The sequence below is a fragment of the Podarcis pityusensis genome (genome assembly GCF_964106645.2).
Source record: "Podarcis pityusensis genome assembly, chromosome: 12".
Lineage (NCBI taxonomy): Eukaryota > Metazoa > Chordata > Lepidosauria > Squamata > Lacertidae > Podarcis > Podarcis pityusensis.
The window spans coordinates 6,766,343-6,784,686 of record NC_138037.1 but is presented as its reverse complement, the minus strand read 5'-3'; the positions used below and the strand labels follow the sequence as shown (position 1 = coordinate 6,784,686).

The 18,344-nt window shown below is 46.2% G+C and overlaps 2 protein-coding genes across 24 annotated transcripts in view; one reads left to right on the top strand and one right to left on the bottom strand.

Annotated features, from left to right (window-relative positions):
• LOC308459086 (7-alpha-hydroxycholest-4-en-3-one 12-alpha-hydroxylase-like) overlaps nucleotides 1–18,344 on the top strand; it is a 393,862-nt gene that overhangs the window by 132,676 nt on the left and 242,842 nt on the right. The window lies entirely within an intron of this gene.
• The window catches only part of OBSCN (obscurin, cytoskeletal calmodulin and titin-interacting RhoGEF), a 264,501-nt gene that overhangs the window by 83,055 nt on the left and 163,102 nt on the right, over nucleotides 1–18,344 (bottom strand). For all 23 annotated transcript variants that reach the window (XM_080973891.1, XM_080973911.1, XM_080973892.1 and 20 more), the window contains 11 exons: nucleotides 17,756–17,977; nucleotides 15,869–15,935; nucleotides 15,692–15,721; nucleotides 10,719–10,756; nucleotides 9,074–9,196; nucleotides 8,445–8,584; nucleotides 7,139–7,339; nucleotides 6,094–6,176; nucleotides 5,535–5,708; nucleotides 3,946–4,105; nucleotides 2,037–2,150 (listed from right to left, as the gene is read on the bottom strand). In XM_080973891.1, the coding sequence (XP_080830017.1) occupies nucleotides 2,037–2,150; nucleotides 3,946–4,105; nucleotides 5,535–5,708; nucleotides 6,094–6,176; nucleotides 7,139–7,339; nucleotides 8,445–8,584; nucleotides 9,074–9,196; nucleotides 10,719–10,756; nucleotides 15,692–15,721; nucleotides 15,869–15,935; nucleotides 17,756–17,977 (1,352 nt within the window). The remainder of the gene's footprint in view (nucleotides 1–2,036; nucleotides 2,151–3,945; nucleotides 4,106–5,534; nucleotides 5,709–6,093; nucleotides 6,177–7,138; nucleotides 7,340–8,444; nucleotides 8,585–9,073; nucleotides 9,197–10,718; nucleotides 10,757–15,691; nucleotides 15,722–15,868; nucleotides 15,936–17,755; nucleotides 17,978–18,344) is intronic.

Genomic DNA, 18,344 nt, shown 5'->3' with positions numbered 1-18,344 from the left:
CAGCGTTTCCGTGCGCTTCTCTGGTTCGCCAGAAGCGGCTTAGTCATGCTGGCCACATGACCCGGAAGCTGTATGCCGGCTCCCTCGGCCAGTAAAGCGAGATGAGCGCCGCAACCCCAGAGTCGACCACGACTGGACCTAAGTGTCAGGGGTCCCTTTACCTTTACCTTTACCTTTACCACTGTATTATAGACGAAAGTGCATGTCATGCATCACCTCAGCTTTGCCCACCAGCACCTTCTCGGAACCCCGCAAAACATCAAGAACATCAGTGAAGCACACAGACAGAGAGACTCACCAGCACCACGCTAACCCGGTCTCCTCTGTGAGAAGTTTGCCACTCTTTCTGATCTGAATGTTAGCTTTGACACTTTTCCAGAATTACCTGGAAAGTTTCTATTGCTTATTAAATGTCGTGTTTCCTCCCACCTTGTGCCTTTGGCATATGGGTGACAATAGTGCTCCGTGCAATTTTTTCTCCTGAAAAGTGCTCTGTGACTCAAAACGTTTGGGAACTGCTAGGTCAGAGTGTGGTGTTGATAATACCAAGGTTTCAGGTTCAATCCCCAGATGGGACAGTTGCAAATTCCTGCATTGCAGGGAGTTGGACTAGGTGAACCTCAGGGTCCCTTCCAACTCTACAAATCTATGATTCTATGAATTGACTGGTGCAGATTTGTTTGCTAGCTTTCCCTGTGGCAAAGAGAAAGCTGGCCATTTTGTAATAATATAAGACAAGCCTGCTTAATCAGGCCAATGGTCCATATCTAATCCAGCATTCTGATCCCACAGTGACCAACCTGATGCCTATGGGAAGCCCAGAAACAGGATCTGAGCATGAACAAACTTTGCCCTCTCATGGTTTCCAGCAACTGGTATTTAGAACCACTACTGTCTCCAACTGTGGAGGCAAAGCATAGTCATCATGGCTAGTAGTCATCAATATCCTTTTCCTCCATTAATCTGTCTGTCAGGTGTGAGTGCAGTAGCCAGGCCCTGTGACCAGTAGGATTCTGCAGGACTGGGGCCTTCCTAGGTTTGTTCTGAAGAGGCAAGGCGCAGCCATAGCAAACTGTCACGGCCCAGTTCACAGGCGATCAAAGTCCCCGCTGGGGACGTTGGGACCGTGGGCAAGATGGCGGGGTGGGAGCAGGAACAGGAGTCCAGAAGCCAGGAGTCCAAAAGCCAAGAGTCCGAGGGTCAGAGAGCCGGAAGTCAAGAAGCCAAAGGTCCGAGGGTCATGAAACAAGGAGTCACAAAGTCAAGGGTCCAAGGATCAAGAAGCAAGGAGTCAAACGCAGCAAGGCAGGGAACGTGTTGCTGTGGCAAAGAGCTGAAGGGAAAATGCTGACCTTATATCCCTTCCTGGCTCTTGCCACCAGGTGCTGTGAGTTACCAATTGGCCTCACCTGTGTGGCCGCGCCTTGCCTTTCCCAAACAAACTTAGGAAAGCCCCAGTCCTGCAGAGTCCTATTTGTTAAGTTGTGGGTGAACATATCAGATGACACAGCGATTCTTCAAACAGCTCTTGTTTATTCACAGGCCAGAACAGAACTGAACTGAAGGGTTCAGGGAGCCTGCTTATATAGAGCTCCAGTACAACGTAACTGTAACAACTTTCTGTAACTATCCAATCACTGAACGTCACTTTCGATCCCTTCTTTGCATATGTGGACCTGAACTATCTACAGTATCCCCCTGCTGGCCCAGGGTGAGAACTTCAGTACATAACATTATTGGTCACAGGGCCTGGCTCCTGTACGCACACCTGACACTGACTAATTTGTAAGGTTTCATTAATCTTACTGGTTCGCCCCTGGGAGTTGTTCAGGCCTCAGGAATTTGGTAAACTGACTTAGATTGTGATCAATGCTGAACCAGAAACAAGCTGGCGAGGACTAAATTATGAATAATCTCGGTGAAACCAAAATAATAAACAAGTGTCAAGTCAAGCTAAGAGAGAGAAATATTTGCCTACCCACACCCACACCCACCCGAAACAATGACACCAAGTATTAAAAGGAAATGCTCCTGACCTTAATTACAGTTTGATACTTCTGGATCCTGTTTATCGGTCTCTCTAGATAGTGCTGCAGAGGAAGGACTGGGGGCTGAGATGAGTCCGCAGAATATGTTCCCTCTATATATCGCTGCGCAAGGAAAAAAACAACGGTCAAGATTTTTCAGGCTGTCAGAACTCATATCGCCATTTAAAAGTCTTGGCTGCTTTGCAAACATCTGGCAGGCAGAGAGCGAGAGAGAAAATGAATAAGATTAAATAGGTATAAGCTTCAGCAGAGAAACAGATATCTAATTTGAATTCAAGTTTGTTCTTTCATCTCCCTGTATTTTTTTTGCTATTCTGAAAGATTTGAAATTTTAAGCTTCTGTACCTATGTACTGATCAATTGCAATATGTATCTGACAGGGCCTTTGGTGTGAACAAAGAAACACAACAAGTTTACGGGCTTGTTTTTAGGAAGCAGAACGCTCTCCTTTGCAATAATGTGCAAGTGAAAATGAGCGTACACATAGGTCAGTGGTGTCCAAACTTTTTTCAAAGAGGGCCAGATTTGATGAAGTGAAGAGCTGTGAGGGCCGACTAAAGGGCCGACTAAAGTTGTGGAGGGTTTTTTTAGGATTTTACCCCAGGAAATGAACTGGAGTCGGATTATACCAACCGGCGGGGTAGATTAGGCCCCCAAAATGGACTTTGGACATGCTTGACATAGGTGAAGAATCCAGGCAGGTTTCAATGCAAAGGTTAGTTGTTGTTGTTGTTGGTGGTGGTGTTGTTTAGTCGTTTAGTCGTGTCCGACTCTTCGTGACCCCCTGGACCAGAGCACGCTAGGCACTCCTGTCTTCCACTGCCTCCCGCAGTTTGGTCAAACTCATGCTGGTAGCTTCGAGAACACTGTCCAACCATCTCATCCTCTGTCGTCCCCTTCTCCTTGTGCCCTCCATCTTTCCTGACATCAGGGTCTTTTCCAGGGAGTCTTCTCTTCTCATGAGGTGGCCAAAGTTTTGGAGCCTCAGCTTCAGATTCTGTCCTTCCAGTGAGCACTCAGGGCTGATTTCCTTCAGAATGGATAGGTACTCAAACCTAAATCTGGTTTGAAGAATCTCTTGCCTGACAATTACCGTATTTTTCGCCCTGTAGGACACACTTTTCCCCCTCCAAAAATGAAGGGGAAATGTGTGTGCGTCCTATGGGGCGAATGCAGGCTTTTGCTGAAGCCTGGAGAGCGAGAGAGGTCGGTGCGCACCGACCCCTCTCGCTCTCCAGGCTTCAGGAGAGCCCCACCGCCAGCCCCACAAGCTCGGGGGACAGCGGGGAGGCAGAACACCGCCATCCCGCTGTCCCCCGACTTGGTTAGAAGGCTGGCGGGGGGGAGAAGCCTGCTCCTCCCCGTCGCCAGCCCCGCAAACTCGGGGGACAGCGGGGAGGCGCAGCGCGCCATCCCGCTGTCTCCCGACCTGGTTTGGAGGCTGGCGGAGGGCTTCCCCCTCCCCCAGCCCCGCAAGCTCCCAGAGCGATGCCGAAGTTGCGCGCAGCTTCGGCATGGCTCTGGGTCCCGTTCTGGGGGCTGGGGTCGGGGGAAGCTCGGGCTTCCCCCGCCCCCGCCCCGCGCCTGGGGGGGATAATTTTTTTTCCTTTATCCCCCCCCCCAAAAAAATCTAGGTGCGTCCTATAGGGCGAAAAATACGGTAAATTAATCCACCGATACTGTTATAATAGAGTTGTGCAGTCAATGGACTTATTGGTACTGGACATGGGACAGCTATCCCAGCCATGAAGCTGAGTGGGACTGAATAGGTCTACTGAACTACTCAAGAACATGACCCAGAAGTTAATCCCTATATATTCAACAGACGATACAATCAAATACTCAAATGTATTTCCCAGAGGGAATGGCATGCATTATAGTAGCCAGCAATACTTACCTTATAGAACTCCTGAACAGCTTTGCTGACAACGACAGATTCAGCCTGTATACGGCCCACCAGGTACTGGATGTACCTGTCAAATTCCCCCTCATTCTTGATGAAGCACATAGCTACGTCATCATCAGTGTCACATTTCTGAAGCTCTGGGAAGAATGTCCTGTGGGGGAAAGGGTAATGAGAGGCAGAAGACCAAGGCCATAACAACCAAACTCTGGTTGGAATCATCCCGACCGACAGAATACACAGTTTGTTTGTTTGTTTACAGCAGTGCTGACATAAGCACAATACAGCTGCAAATCTATTCCCTAACAAAATATTATTCTGCTTTTATTTCCAAACTCAAAGCAGCTAACCGCAAATGGAAACAACAGTTAAAATATTCATAAAAATCCAGTCTTAAACTAACAGTACACAAGAACGTAAGGAAAACCTGGCTGGTGGATCAGGCGAAAGGTCCATGTAGTCCAGAATCCTGTTCCCACAGTGACCAACCATATGCCTACAAGTAGGACCTGAGCACATAGGAGCCAACTCCTAGGGGCAGAGGGACCTTTGCCCCCTCCCCCTCAAAAGGTTGATGGTCATTGCGATTAAATGGTGTGTGTGCACCGTGTCATGTGATCAATTATACAGGGTGGGGCTTACTTGCCCCCCCCCCCATATTTTATTCAAGTTGGCAACCCGCTTGAGCACAACTCCACTGAGCCACAAAAGTTTCCTTCACTTCCCTCCAACATAAGGTAAAGGTAAAGGGACCCCTGACCATTAGGTCCAGTCGTGACCGACTCTGGGGTTGCGGCGCTCATCTCACTTTATTGGCCGAGGGAGCCGGCGTACAGCTTCTGGGTCAGCATGACTAAGCCACTTCTGGCGAACCAGAGCAGCGCACGGAAACACCGTTTACCTTCCCGCCGGAGTGGTACCTATTTATCTACTTGCACTTTGACGTGCTTTCGAACTGCTAGGTTGGCAGGAGCAGGGACCGAGCAACAGGAGCTCACCCCGTCGCGGGGATTCGAACCGCCGACCTTCTGATCGGCAAGTCCTAGGCTCTGTGGTTTAACACACAGCGCCACCCACGTCCCTCCCCTCCAACATAGCGATGGATAAAACACTTTGCTTGGCTGGAAAGCATGGACCCCGAGTGGTTTTCTGTTTGTCCAGCTGCTTGCCCCTGAGAAAACGCACTCTTTACCACTCTTCACCTCTGAATCAGAGCAAACATCAATCCATAGAAAACCCAATTGACGTTTGCTCCAATTCAGCAGTAAAAAGCGAGTTTTCCTGGGAGGAGGCAGCTGGACAAGCAGAAGTGTGGAACAATCCATAGTCTAGTCAGCCTCCACCAGAAGCCTGCCTTAAAAAGCCAAGTCTTCACAGAGCAATAAAAACAGAGAAGGAAGCTGGAGGGTTTCGCAGGAATTGTATTGATTTGTTTTTTGAATCGTATGTTTCATTTCCCCGAGTCTCCAAATTGCCTTGTCCCAAAGTGGCTGGTTCTCTAGAAAAAGGCCTATCGGTTCAGACATTCACTGCTAGCTGGGCCTCTATCTCACTGACCATGCAGTCCCCCCAGTTATACATACATGGAATGGAAGTGGGTAATGTCGGTGATGTTCCTGAAGATGATGAGCTTCTGACTGGAAAGAGCCACAGGGACGACAGGGCAGGTTTCGGTGAACTGAATGTGATGCGTCTGGAGGAACTCTAGGTCCTTGACAAACTCCTCCTCGGTGTTCAGCAAGTCCTGAATAATGAGGCTGGTGGAAAGAGAAAATAGGTGAATACATTAGGGAAGTAGCTCCACTTCCAGCCCATAAAATGGTGCCTTCCACCATAACTAACATCTGGGAAGGAGAGTTGGCAGGAAACTGGTGTAGTGCCCCAGTCTGGATTGAGAGCACAATCTGGGTTGTATCCAGCACTAGTCAGAGTAGACCCACTGAAATTAATGGGCATGACTGGTTTAGGTCCATTCATTTCAAAGGGTGTTAGAACTTAGTTGGACACAGCCCTCTGGAATGGCTCCAAAACTGGTTTTTAATTCAGAATAAAAGTGGAGAGTTCATGGATAACATAACCCCACCCGTAGAGACAAATGGAATTGGACCTCTCTTACAGGAGGGACCTTCATGAAGTGCCCACCTCAGCTTCTTTTTATATTCATCTTCTGAAACTGATTCTCCATGGAACTCTGGAACCTCTGGAATGCCCCACTCAGCAGACAGCTAAAAATAATAAAGGGAATAAAATTTAAGATCTGGTAATTTCTGCATCTACTGGGAGCACGTTTGTGGAGTTACTTCAGGCCATGTGCTTCTCCGATATCTCGAATGAAGGAGAAGCTAGAACTGCTTTTATTTATTATATTTATATATTGAAATTGAAATACTTTATTGACACTTGTACACAGTGAGATTACACGAGCACCCTCCACTCAGCTCTCTTGGTCTTAATTCCCCTCGTTTACTGACGCACACCCACCAAACCCGAAAGTCAGTTGCCCTGTTGTTATCTTTTCATTCAGCAGCCCAACAGCCCACAGATAGAAGCTGTTCTTTACCCTGTTGGTGCGACTAATCATGCTTCTATATCTTCTGCCCGAGGGCAGGAGATCAAGAAATTGCCGGCCAGGGTGTGAACCATCCCTGAGAATTTTCCTCACTCTCCTGAGGCAACGTTCTTCCGCTATTTCATCCAGCGGATTCACAGGACAGCCCATAATATCTTGTGCTGTATTCATCACCCTCTGTAGTCAAACCAGCATACCACACCGTGATGCAGTATGAAAGGACACTTTCTATTGTGGACCAGTAGAAGGAGATCATCAAATGTTGATTGACATCATTCTTCCGCAATACTCTGAGGAGATGGAGTCTCTGCTGGGCTTTCTTAACCACCTGGGTTGTTATTTATTTTCCAAGTAAGGTCTTCACTGAGATAAACTCCTAGGAATTTAAAGGAAGAGACTCTCTCCACACAGCCCTCCCCGATGTACAGCGGGGCTAGTTCTCCTCTCTTCCTCCGATAGTCCAACACCATATCACCCTTCCTCCTCAAAGAGGTTGGGGTGATGTACAATACAGTCAGATAAATTGTTTACACAACTTTGGCTTGTCTGCATGTCCCTGAGGAAATCTCAAGCAAAAGGAATCTGATGTTGGAGAACCCAAACATGGATGATTCTCACCTTTAACCTCTTATCCAGATAGGCAGGAGAAACCCAACCTTGCCTGGATGGGTTGGACTTGGTGGGCTTGGTCCTCACTAGCCATTTCAGAGGATGAGCCGAATCCAGGACTTCCACGTATTGTCCTTCCTTCAGGCTGATGGTTTCACGATCAGCACCCATGGGCAGGTAGTCTGCTGTAACCATGTAGATGTCAAAAATCTGTAGGAAGATGGTGTTTTCAGTATATATTTTTATAGGAAAAGGACACCAATTTGCTGAAAGCATACTTGATATTCAGATCACATCCACACCATACATTTATACTACATGGCTCCCCCCCCCCCACCAAAGAGTCCTGGGAACTATAGTTTGCCCTCCACAGGTCTACAGTTCCCAGCACATTTTACAAACTACAGATGCCAGGATTCTTTGGGAGAAGCCATGTGCTATCAATGTGCAGTGTTGGTGTGACGTTAGAGAGACTGACTGCCACAACCAGCTGCTTCTAGCTGCATCTAGAATTACAGAGAGCATTAGTTTGGTCTACTGGACTCAGCCCTTGATTAAATCCCACCCAGCCAAGGACTGGCTAGATCAGTGGTTCCCAACCTTTCCCCTCAACTGAAAATTACTGGTGGTCTTTGTGGACCACTTATCGATGTTTCTGCTTGTTGCAGCAATGTGCAGCGCTAGATGCTGTAAAAACTAAGTAGGAACATTTGATACAAACCCTTCCACTAGATGGTAATTTGGCTAATCCCAAATTTGCTTTTACTGGAATGAAATACATGGCAGTGCAAGAGGGTTACCAAAAGCAATAGTGGTCCGAATGTCCATGGGCTGCCTACTTCTAGTCAAAACGGTATCTATCTTCCAGCCACAGATCAACATCACCTAAAATTTTACACTAGAGTTACTATCTCATGATCGGGAACTCTTTCTATTGTGAATCAATTTTCACCTCAATCGTGCTCCTTCCAACCAGTTTCTCAAGCCCAAAATCAGTCTTCCACATTACCTCACTGCATGAAGAACACACCTTTATGAACTGGTGGTAGAAAGTCTATACTAGGAATGTACACCTGTAAGGCAAACTGGCTTCATTTGGGATTGGTGGGGAGGGGAGGCATTCGGTTGGCCCATTATATTATTCCTGTGGAGCAGTCAAAAGGTCTCAACTCTCTGGGCCCAACACCAATTGCAATGCTAGTTTGAGATACAATGCTGTAGTTGCCTTTTTATATTCTGGGGAACTCATGGAATGTTCTGTGCTGAATCACTCTTCCTTGGGCATGCATCCAGTTCACTTATGTAAATATTATACCTCTCCCCTTGCATCCCCCTCATCTGATTCAGAGGACGACTCCTGAGCAGTTGAGGAAGGCCTGGACCTGCCGTGTCGTGGGGATGGAGATGGCGTTTTTGATTCATCGTCACTGTCGGCTCCAGGTACTTGAAGTGTGGCTGAAGTCGGAACATAAACAATTAAAATACACTCCTAGCAAATAATTGCTTTGTTTTGTGAAATAGCATGCTTCTGTTCATTCATTTAGTTTATACCCTACTTCTTAACTTAGAACCAAGTCCTCAAGTGAACTTGCACTATAAAGCAATCAGATGCCTTTAAATCAATTAAAAACCCCAAACGAGCCACAGTGAAATCAAATCCAGGAACAGCAACGTAAAGACTAGTCTAAACCTTCCAGTCTGAATACTTGGCTGATATGTTGGATGTGACTGTTAATTATTGTTGTGACTAGTCCCAACCTCATCTTTCCTAAATGCCAGTTCTGAGATTTCAACACCAGCATTTTGAAATTTGCGTCGGAAAGTGTCTGAAAAAGGTCCAATGAGACGCCTTTGATAGTGACCAATAAACATGAGCTCATCTGGCGTGTATGCTTCTGTCTCAGACTGAAAACTGATTGTCAGCATGCTCAGACAAGCTGTTACCTTGACTAATCTTTGCAGATACCATTTCTGTGATCTGCGATGTCAGTTTCTGGAGGAATTCCTCAGTCCCAACCTCAGCAAGTGAAATATGGCTCCGACCACCTTCACCTTCCATAAGTTCCCCTGTCAAAGAAGAGTGAGGCACTTAAGCCTTAAAGTCATAGGAAGCTGTTTATACCCATCTCAATCAGTAGTGTCTGCTATGACTAGGGCTCAACAACTTTAACACCTACCCATCCCCCCCAAAATAAGCTCAATAGCTTTTTCTGGATTTTCACTTCTGGGAACCCTAGCAATGAATGCCAGAGACACTATAAAGGAGGGAAGCAAACACAGACACAATTCATGATTGACATAATTGCGTGGCAAGTTCCCACCCCCCCTGTGGAAATAAAGACACATGACACAGTTATTAAGGTTAATGGGCTAAATAAGGCCACAATTTTATTGGTTACAGGTGATGAGCGGTATTGATTTAGGCATTGGTCCTAACCGACTATATGCGACTTCAGCCCATCCACTTGAAGTCCGGGAAGGGTTAACCACCAGTAGGGGGAGTCCTGCTGGTGCACATCAACTAGGAACTCCCCCGGGGTCACCGATAGGGGGCTTGCCTTAGGCCCTCACCTCCTTAGGCTTTGGACAGGGCCACGCCCCCCGGAATCCTTTAATGGACTACCCTTCAATATGTGGAGCAGGTGATGGCGCTACCTCCCCTCTTCCACCTACAGAACTAAACCAATGCCTAACCGCCAATACCAAGAAAGTTGGGACGATTTGCTACGAGGTAGGCGAAAACCAAGTGGCTGGTGCCAATTTGCCAAGTGGAAAAATTCCTACCAGGCCCCTCAACGACGACCAACCTAGGTCCATAGCAAGGTCAAGGAATGAAAACCTTATAGGGTGGGAGGGTGGGAAACAAGAGCAGCTGGTAGGCAGCAAAAGAGGGAGATCTCCAGCTGCGCCTGCCTTAAATAGAGCAGGCCACGCCCCCAGAGTCAGCAGATTGGCTGGCCGGGGGATGACGTGGCCGGGAATTCCCCCAATCGCACAGGGGCTGGGCTTCAGCCACCACACGCGTAGTGGGGCCGTGAAGCCCGCAACCCCACCTCCTCCAAAGGGCGGAAGTGGCTTTCTGTGTCCAGGGCAGCTGTCTACCAGCAACATCTGGGATGCCAGCTGAAATCCTACCAGCCTGTGCGCTGTCTTGCCAGAGTGCTACATGTTCTGGTTAGCTCCCGCTTGGACTACTGCAATGCACTCTGAGTGGGGCTACCTTTGAAGGTGACTCAGAAATTACAACTAATCCAGAATATGGCAGCTAGACTGGTGACTGGGAACGGCTGTTGGGACCAGTCATAAAGGATATACTTTGGTTCCCAGTACTTTTCTGAGCACAATTCAAAGCATTGGTGTTGACCTTTAAAGCTCTAAACAGCCTCAGCCCTGTATACCTGAAGAAGTATCTCCACCTGCATCATTCAGGCCGGACACTAAGGACCAGCTCAAGAAGTCTTTGATCAAGAAATCAAAGACTACAGCTGTAAACTATGGAATTCATATTAGAGAACGTTATATGGAACAGCAAACTGTGATCTACATTAGTAACATTTTGAAGTTAAAGCACAGGCGAAACTTTTCATACCTTTTCTGCCTTCAGGAGGATGTACAGAAACCCCGACTCTAAGGAAGAGAAAAGGGAAGGCATAAATATATGAGAATTTATATGGAGACTTCCGGGGAGGCGCCTCCGGCAATGGCTGAATTCCTCTGACCGGGAGGAATTTGCTCCGTGGGAACTTGGGTCTGGCCGCGAAGGCGGAGACCCGTTAAAATCACAGGCGGGAGAAGCCTGTGAGTGTGGGATTCGGCAGGCACCTTTTGCGCCTCCCCCACTCGTGGGGAACCCCAGTTTTTGGGGCTCCAGAGCGACGTGGGGTGAGTGGCGCGGTGCATCGAATCGTCTGCTTCTTCCACGGAGTGAAGCCGCATAGCCGTTGCCGGAGAGCGCTGACCTTTTCCCGTGGACAATTGGATTTTAAAAGTGGTTACCCGTGAGTAGAGTTTAAGCGGAAGAATTGGATTTCTAAATGTTGAATTTGGTATCGTAACGGGGAGGTTCAAAACAGGAAGTCCGCCTGCCCCTTTTGTAAACAGACTGAGGCAATGAAGTTGCAAGCTGGAGTCCTGGAAAGTCTTTGGTAAAAGATTAAATTTCCATTGGTAAAGAACAAAACCCCCCTTTGGAGGCAGGAGAAGAGGGGGGGAAGTTGAGGACTGAGTATGCCTGCAGGAGAGAGCAAAGAGATCTAAAACACCGCCGCTCTGACCCTGGAAACGGACTGCTAGGAGGACTGACGTATTGTGGAATGTTCATTGACAGCGTTTAGAACATTCATTGACAGCTAGTTAAACAAGAGAAATACATTGTTTCTACTGTTTCCGGCTGTTTCAAAAAGGAGTAAAAGTAACTGAAAATTGAAACTAACTTGAAACTAACTTTGGATTGTTTAAAAGAGGATACTATTGACTACTACAAATAGAAACTGTTTCCCCCTAGTGGAAGCTTTTGAAACCGGTTGCTTTACAAGAGTTGGGTTAGGGAAATTTCCAGCTGCAAGTTAAAAACTGTGAGACTCTGGGACTGACCTTGAATCTTTTAAGTGTTATGGTTAATGGAAGAGGAAAAACAGACCAGTCAACTGCTGACAAAACACTAAGGTCTGGGAGGACTTGGCAATAATCCAGGAGAGGTCCAACACCAGGCCCCCTTGCTCTTTTTGTTGCAGCCTTTGTACCAGTATATGTAAAACCAAGAGAAATGTTGACAGAAGAGGCCCTAGTGGCTGCGTTATTTAAGATAAATGACTCATTGGATCAGCTTCACAGGAAAATGGACACGATAAATGCGAAAGTGGATGTTCCAATCACTAAAATTAACTTAAATATAGAAAGTATAAATAATACCAATATAGAAATCACCCAGAAATTGACACAGGAACCGATTTCGGTACGGCAAACTGCGGAGGAGGCCAGGGAAAAAGTTGTTGTTGCTGAATGTAAAGAAACACAACTGGAGAGAAAGAGAAAGAGAGCCCCAGCTATACAGAAGCAACTTGATGAATATAAGTTGACGCTTGCGATGACTGAACAGACGAATTTGAGGATTAGAGTTCACCTTTGGTGGACATGCCCAAGGATTAAGACACTTTGGGAGATGATTCATAATGAAATGAAAAAGGTATTTAAATATACCTTTTTGAAGAAACCAGAGGCCTTTCCCTTGGGCATGGTTGGCCAATTGGTGTTAAAGAAGGACAGAACTCTTTTCACGTATGTTACAATAGCAGCAAGAATACTCATTGTGAAGAACTGGAAGACACAAGATTTATCTATCCGGGAAGAATGGCAGATGAAGTTGATGGACTATATGGAATTGGCGGAAACGACTGGCAGAAATCTAAACTACTTGGCTAGCTTAGATGTATTCAAGTCTCCAGGGCCAGATGAACTGCATCCAAGAGTATTAAAAGAACTGGCAGATGTGATCTCAGAACCACTGGCAGTCATCTTTGAGAATTCCTGGAGAACAGGCGAAGTCCCGGCAGACTGGAGGAGGGCAAATGTTGTCCCTATTTTCAAAAAGGGGAAAAGAGAGGACCCAAATAATTACCGCCCAGTCAGTCTGACATCAATACCAGGGAAGATTCTGGAGCAGATCATTAAGCAAACAGTCTGTGAGCACCTAGAAAGGAATGCTGTGATCACCAATAGTCAGCATGGATTTCTGAAAAATAAGTCATGTCAGACTAACCTGATCTCGCTTTTTGACAGAATTACAAGCCTGGCAGATGAAGGGAACGCAGTGGATGTAGCCTACCTTGATTTCAGCAAGGCATTTGACAAGGTGCCCCATGATATTCTTGTAAAGAAGCTGGTAAAATGCGGTCTTGACTATGCTACCACTCAGTGGATTTGTAACTGGCTGACTGACCGAACCCAAAGGGTGCTCATCAATGGTTCCTCTTCATCCTGGAGAAGAGTGACTAGTGGGATGCCACAGGGGTCTGTCTTGGGCCCGGTCTTATTCAACATCTTTATCAACGACTTGGATGATGGACTCAAGGGCATCCTGATCAAATTTGCAGATGACACCAAACTGGGAGGGGTGGCTAACACCCCAGAGGACAAGATCACACTTCAAAACGACCTTGACAGATTAGAGAACTGGGCCAAAACAAACAAGATGAATTTTAACAGGGAGAAATGTAAAGTATTGCACTTGGGCAAAAAAAATGAGAGGCACAAATACAAGATGGGTGACACCTGGCTTGAGAGCAGTACATGTGAAAAGGATCTAGGAGTCTTGGTTGACCACAAACTTGACATGAGCCAACAGTGTGACGCGGCAGCTAAAAAAGCCAATGCAATTCTGGGCTGCATCAATAGGAGTATAGCATCTAGATCAAGGGAAGTAATAGTGCCACTGTATTCTGCTCTGGTCATACCTCACCTGGAGTACTGTGTCCAGTTCTGGGCACCACAGTTCAAGAAGGACACTGACAAACTGGAACGTGTCCAGAGGAGGGCAACCAAAATGGTCAAAGGCCTGGAAACGATGCTTTATGAGGAAAGGCTAAGGGAGCTGGGCATGTTTAGCCTGGAGAAGAGGAGGTTAAGGGGTGATATGATAGCCATGTTCAAATCTATAAAAGGATGTCACATAGAGGAGGGAGAAAGGTTGTTTTCTGCTGCTCCAGAGAAGCGGACACGGAGCAATGGATCCAAACTACAAGAAAGAAGATTTCACCTAAACATTAGGAAGAACTTCCTGACAGTAAGAGCTGTTCGACAGTGGAATTTGCTGCCAAGGAGTGTGGTGGAGTCTCCTTCTTTGGAGGTCTTTAAGCAGAGGCTTGACAACCATATGTCAGGAGTGCTCTGATGGTGTTTCCTGCTTGGCAGGGGGTTGGACTCGATGGCCCTTGTGGTCTCTTACAACTCTATGATTCTATGATTCTATGAAATCCGAGACCAGGGAGAAGAGTCGGTGGAAGAAGACTGGGAAAAGTTTAAGACTATTTATTGAAATATTGTTAAAATAATGAATGTTAGAAAAATGTTGGAATGAAGTTATACGGCTTCAGTAGAAATGCTATAAGGAATTAGGTATAAATAGATTAATAGAGTATTAAAGGGAAATATAAGATTAGAATATGTTAAGATAATTATAGAAGAGAAAACAGAGGAAGATGGAAAGGAATTGCTGAAACAATTAAGAGAAGTGGAATACAAAAAGGGAGCTGTGAGGAGGTCGTGGAAATAATGGAATGAAAGTTAAGATATCGAAATTGTTTTGTGTTTTAAATGGTTTGCGTCTTGTTTTGTTAATCTTGTGTTCTTTCTTTTCTTTTCTTTTTTGCTTTTTCTTTTCCTTTTTTGTTTTTCTGTTTTATTGTGTTTAAATGGTTGGAAAATCAATAAATATTATTTTTTTAAAAAAAGAAAAGAGAATTTATAAAGCACTTAGTTTTTTTTTAAAAAAAAATAAATCCCTAAGCAGCATACATCAAAACTATTTACAATGATTATCAATGATACACAGATAAAATGAGCAAATTTTAAAGTAACGGTGCACAGATGGATTATATGTCCTGACAGGCTTGTTTAGCAGTTGCTTGAAACACTAGAATGAGGCTGACTGCCTAATATTAATATAAGTGCAGCCACACTAAAAGTTCAACTCCTCGCAGAAATGGAGCAAATGTCATATAATGCTTTTAAGACTGCAAGTTCCGTAGATTGAAGTGGTCGAGGAGGCATACAGAGGCCAGGCAATCTCAAGTACACTGGTCCCAAGCTGTGATAAAATTTAGAAAATCATAAAACTTATACACCACTTGATTGCCCTCCCCCCCCAGGCTGAACAAATTCCCGCAGAGTGGTTTGCAAAAAGAAGAAAACAATAAAATTATCAGTGAAAACAGTTTTTTTTAAATCTGCATAAAACATTGAAGAAAATAATAAAATCAGTGATCAACTGAAAACAGAGAAGAAGAAGAAGAAGAAGAAGAAGAAGAAGAAGAAGAAGAAGAAGAAGAAGAGGAGGAGGAGGAGGAGGAGGAGGAGGAGGAGGAGGAGGAGGAGGAGTTTGGATTTGATATCCCGCCTTTCACTCCCCTTCAGGAGTCTCAAAGCGGCTAACAATCTCCTTTCCCTTCCTCCCCCACAACAAACACTCTGTGAGGTGAGTGGGGCTGAGAGACTTCAGAGAAGTGTGACTAGCCCAAGGTCACCCAGCAGCTGCATGTGGAGGAGCGGGGAAGCGAACCCGGTTCACCAGATTATGAGTCTACCGCTCTTAAACCACTACACCACACTGGCTCTGCAAGTCAACACACTACATTTCTGGGAAGGTTTCCCTGAAGAAAAAATGTTTTTAGGAAGGGCCAAAAAGAGTGCAGTGAGTTCAATAGGCAGGGAGTTGCAGAGTGTGGGTTCTTTACAGGGGGAAATGCATTTTAAAGGATACCAAAATTAGAATTCAGTAACTGAATAACACAAAGTTTTAAACATCACCAATATCACTATGTGTTAACAAGAACTTTCAGACATTACCCATGTTCTTTCTTTTCCTTTTCTTCATACCTGCAACAAAAACAAAAAGGGAAGAAGGAGGTGAGGAGAACAGGATCTCCAGTGAGTTTCCAGTCTGAAAATCTTAAGACGCGTTCAGTTTTTTTCTAGTCTCCCCGTGCAGCATCCAAACCTCTGGCCACACAGCCTCCCACTTACCCAAGTGATGTCATGATGGCCTCTGTCACCATCACACGCTCCTGGGTCAGAACCTCGGCCTCTTTCACTGCAAGGGAATGAAGGACAGCAAATCTATCAGTAGGCGTGTCTCAGGCTGGGGAATATTTTTCATCCTTCCCAAGCTTTGTTGGGGTTATGGGTGAGGGAGATGTTGGAATTCAACTACCCTGCCTTGGCTCAAGTTAGATGTCACCATTTTAACTGAAAGCAATTTTGCCTTATAATGACGGGGTGGCCTGTAAGGTAAAGGTAAAGGTACCCCTGACTGTTTGTTAGGTCCAGTTGCGGATGACTCTGGGGTTGCGGCGCTCATCTCAATCTATAGGCCGAGGGAGCCAGCGTTTGTCCAGACAGCTTCTGAGTCATGTGGCCAGCATGACTAAGCCCCTTCTGGCGAACCAGAGCAGCGCACGGAAACGCCGTTTACCTTCCCACCAAAGCGGTACCTATTTATCTACTTGCACTTGATGTGCTTTCGAACTGCTAGGTTGGCAGGAGCTGGGACCGTGCAACAGGAGCTCACCCCGTTGCAGGGATTCGAACCGCCGACCTTCTGATCAGCCAGCCCTAGGCTCTGTGGTTTAGACCACAGCGCCACCTGCGTCCCAGGGGTGGCCTGTAGTTCTCCCCTATTTCCAGGCCTTTTGTGTTCAGTGTCTCTAGCAGGACCAGAACTGACTTCTTGTTGGTGGCATCTGTCTCAAGAGACAATGGAGAGAGCCTCCAGGGGTGAAGTCAACACACTGCATTAGCAGCACTGCAGTGACTTCCCTGGTGCTCAAGTCTGGCCAGTGTGTCTGGAGGTCCTGGGCTGCTGTGACGTTAACATATGAGAGTGCTGGAGGTGAAATAGTTAAACAGGCTACCCAATCAAAACCCGGGGGGGGGGGTGGAGTCAGAGGGACTATAAAACCAGCTCTGGGAGGGGCGAAGGGGGGAGTTTGTTGGGAGTTGGGTGGTTGGTTGGAGTGGGAGTGAATTGGGATAGAGTTTGTGGGTAGGTTGAGTTAGTGTAGCGAAATAAGCCGAGTCAGGAACAGTTAGGAGCTAGGAAGACAAGTAAATAACTGAGAGGTGGTTTAGTGAGTGAGAGCAGGTAGCGGAAGTTATAGGTCTGGATAGGCACCCCATTATTGTAATTGACTGATACTGTTTATGAAACCACACGTTTGTTAAACTGCAACAAATAAACAGAAGTTTATGTTCCAATTTAACCCTGACTGAACTCAGTATTGTACCAGGTAGGGCCTGGGTGGTGGCAGCAAGAAATAAAGTGGTGGCACAGGGATCAATAGACGGTGAAATGTCCGGGGACCCTGTGTGATCACCACAGCTGCCCAGACAACAAGACTCAGCCTGGCTGATGTGGTCCAAAGAAAAGCAGAGCAATACATTTGACAGCTTGGCTGCAGGAGTTGCTGGAAGGAGGCGTACAAAGCGCCAGCCAACCGTCTTAGGGATTCCACTCCAGATGTGTGTAGGCCTTACTCCTTAACCTTTCCTTCTCATGAACATGTATAGAACTTGCACGTAAACTAAGCACAGAGCTCTGGACTCTGGGCTGCTGTGATATCAAAGCAGTTCAGCTTGTGGCAAGGGAGAACTCGAAACCTCAGTAGAAGCTCATTTGCATCAGATTTTATCCTTCTTCCAAGATCCTGTGACTTTTTCACAAGTTGGGGAAAGCCCTATTGTTTTTATTTGTGGGGTGATGTGGAGTGTACAGGCTCTGTACATGTAAATTGTATTTCCATGGCCACTGGTGACCACACAGAAACCCAGAGATTATGACTAGCGTGAAGCCAATTTTAATGAAACAGCCAGCACATATAAATATGGAAATAGAGAAGTTGGTGAAGCGCTTACCATCCAGAACTTCTAAGGAGGAGCTACAGATAGACTGCCCAGCCTGATTGGACGCAATGCAGGTGTAGTTTCCGCTGAACTCCTTCTTCACATCCAGCAGGATGAGACTATGGTGCATGTTGGAGCTGGCAAGTTTATAGCCTGGGGTGTCCGGCTTGATCCAAAGGATGTCTTCTCCATGGTACTCTTCCTTCAGCCAAGTCACTGAGGGTGGTGGACATCCTACAAAGGGGGGAAAATGAGGATGCTGTTAGCGTATCATTTCTTCTGGTCACCCAGATAACCTCCCTTCCCAAGTCCCGCCATTTGCGTAAAGTCTTTGCTTAGCACCCCAGTCTTCATCCACAATTCTGGAAACCTCACCTGGCCAGAACAGAGAAAAGATGGTCAGATTGACAGTTGCATGGCTGTTCTTAGTTGGTAAAGTGATTAGACTTGTTAATTCCGACACTGAACAAGCCTCTGGCATGCTAATGAGCCATGCCACCCCCATACAGTCTGCATTTTTAGACATATCCTAAAAACGGTGTTATTCAAACAAACCTTTGCAATATGAAATCCTTTTTACCAGCCAGTTTCTATTCATGTT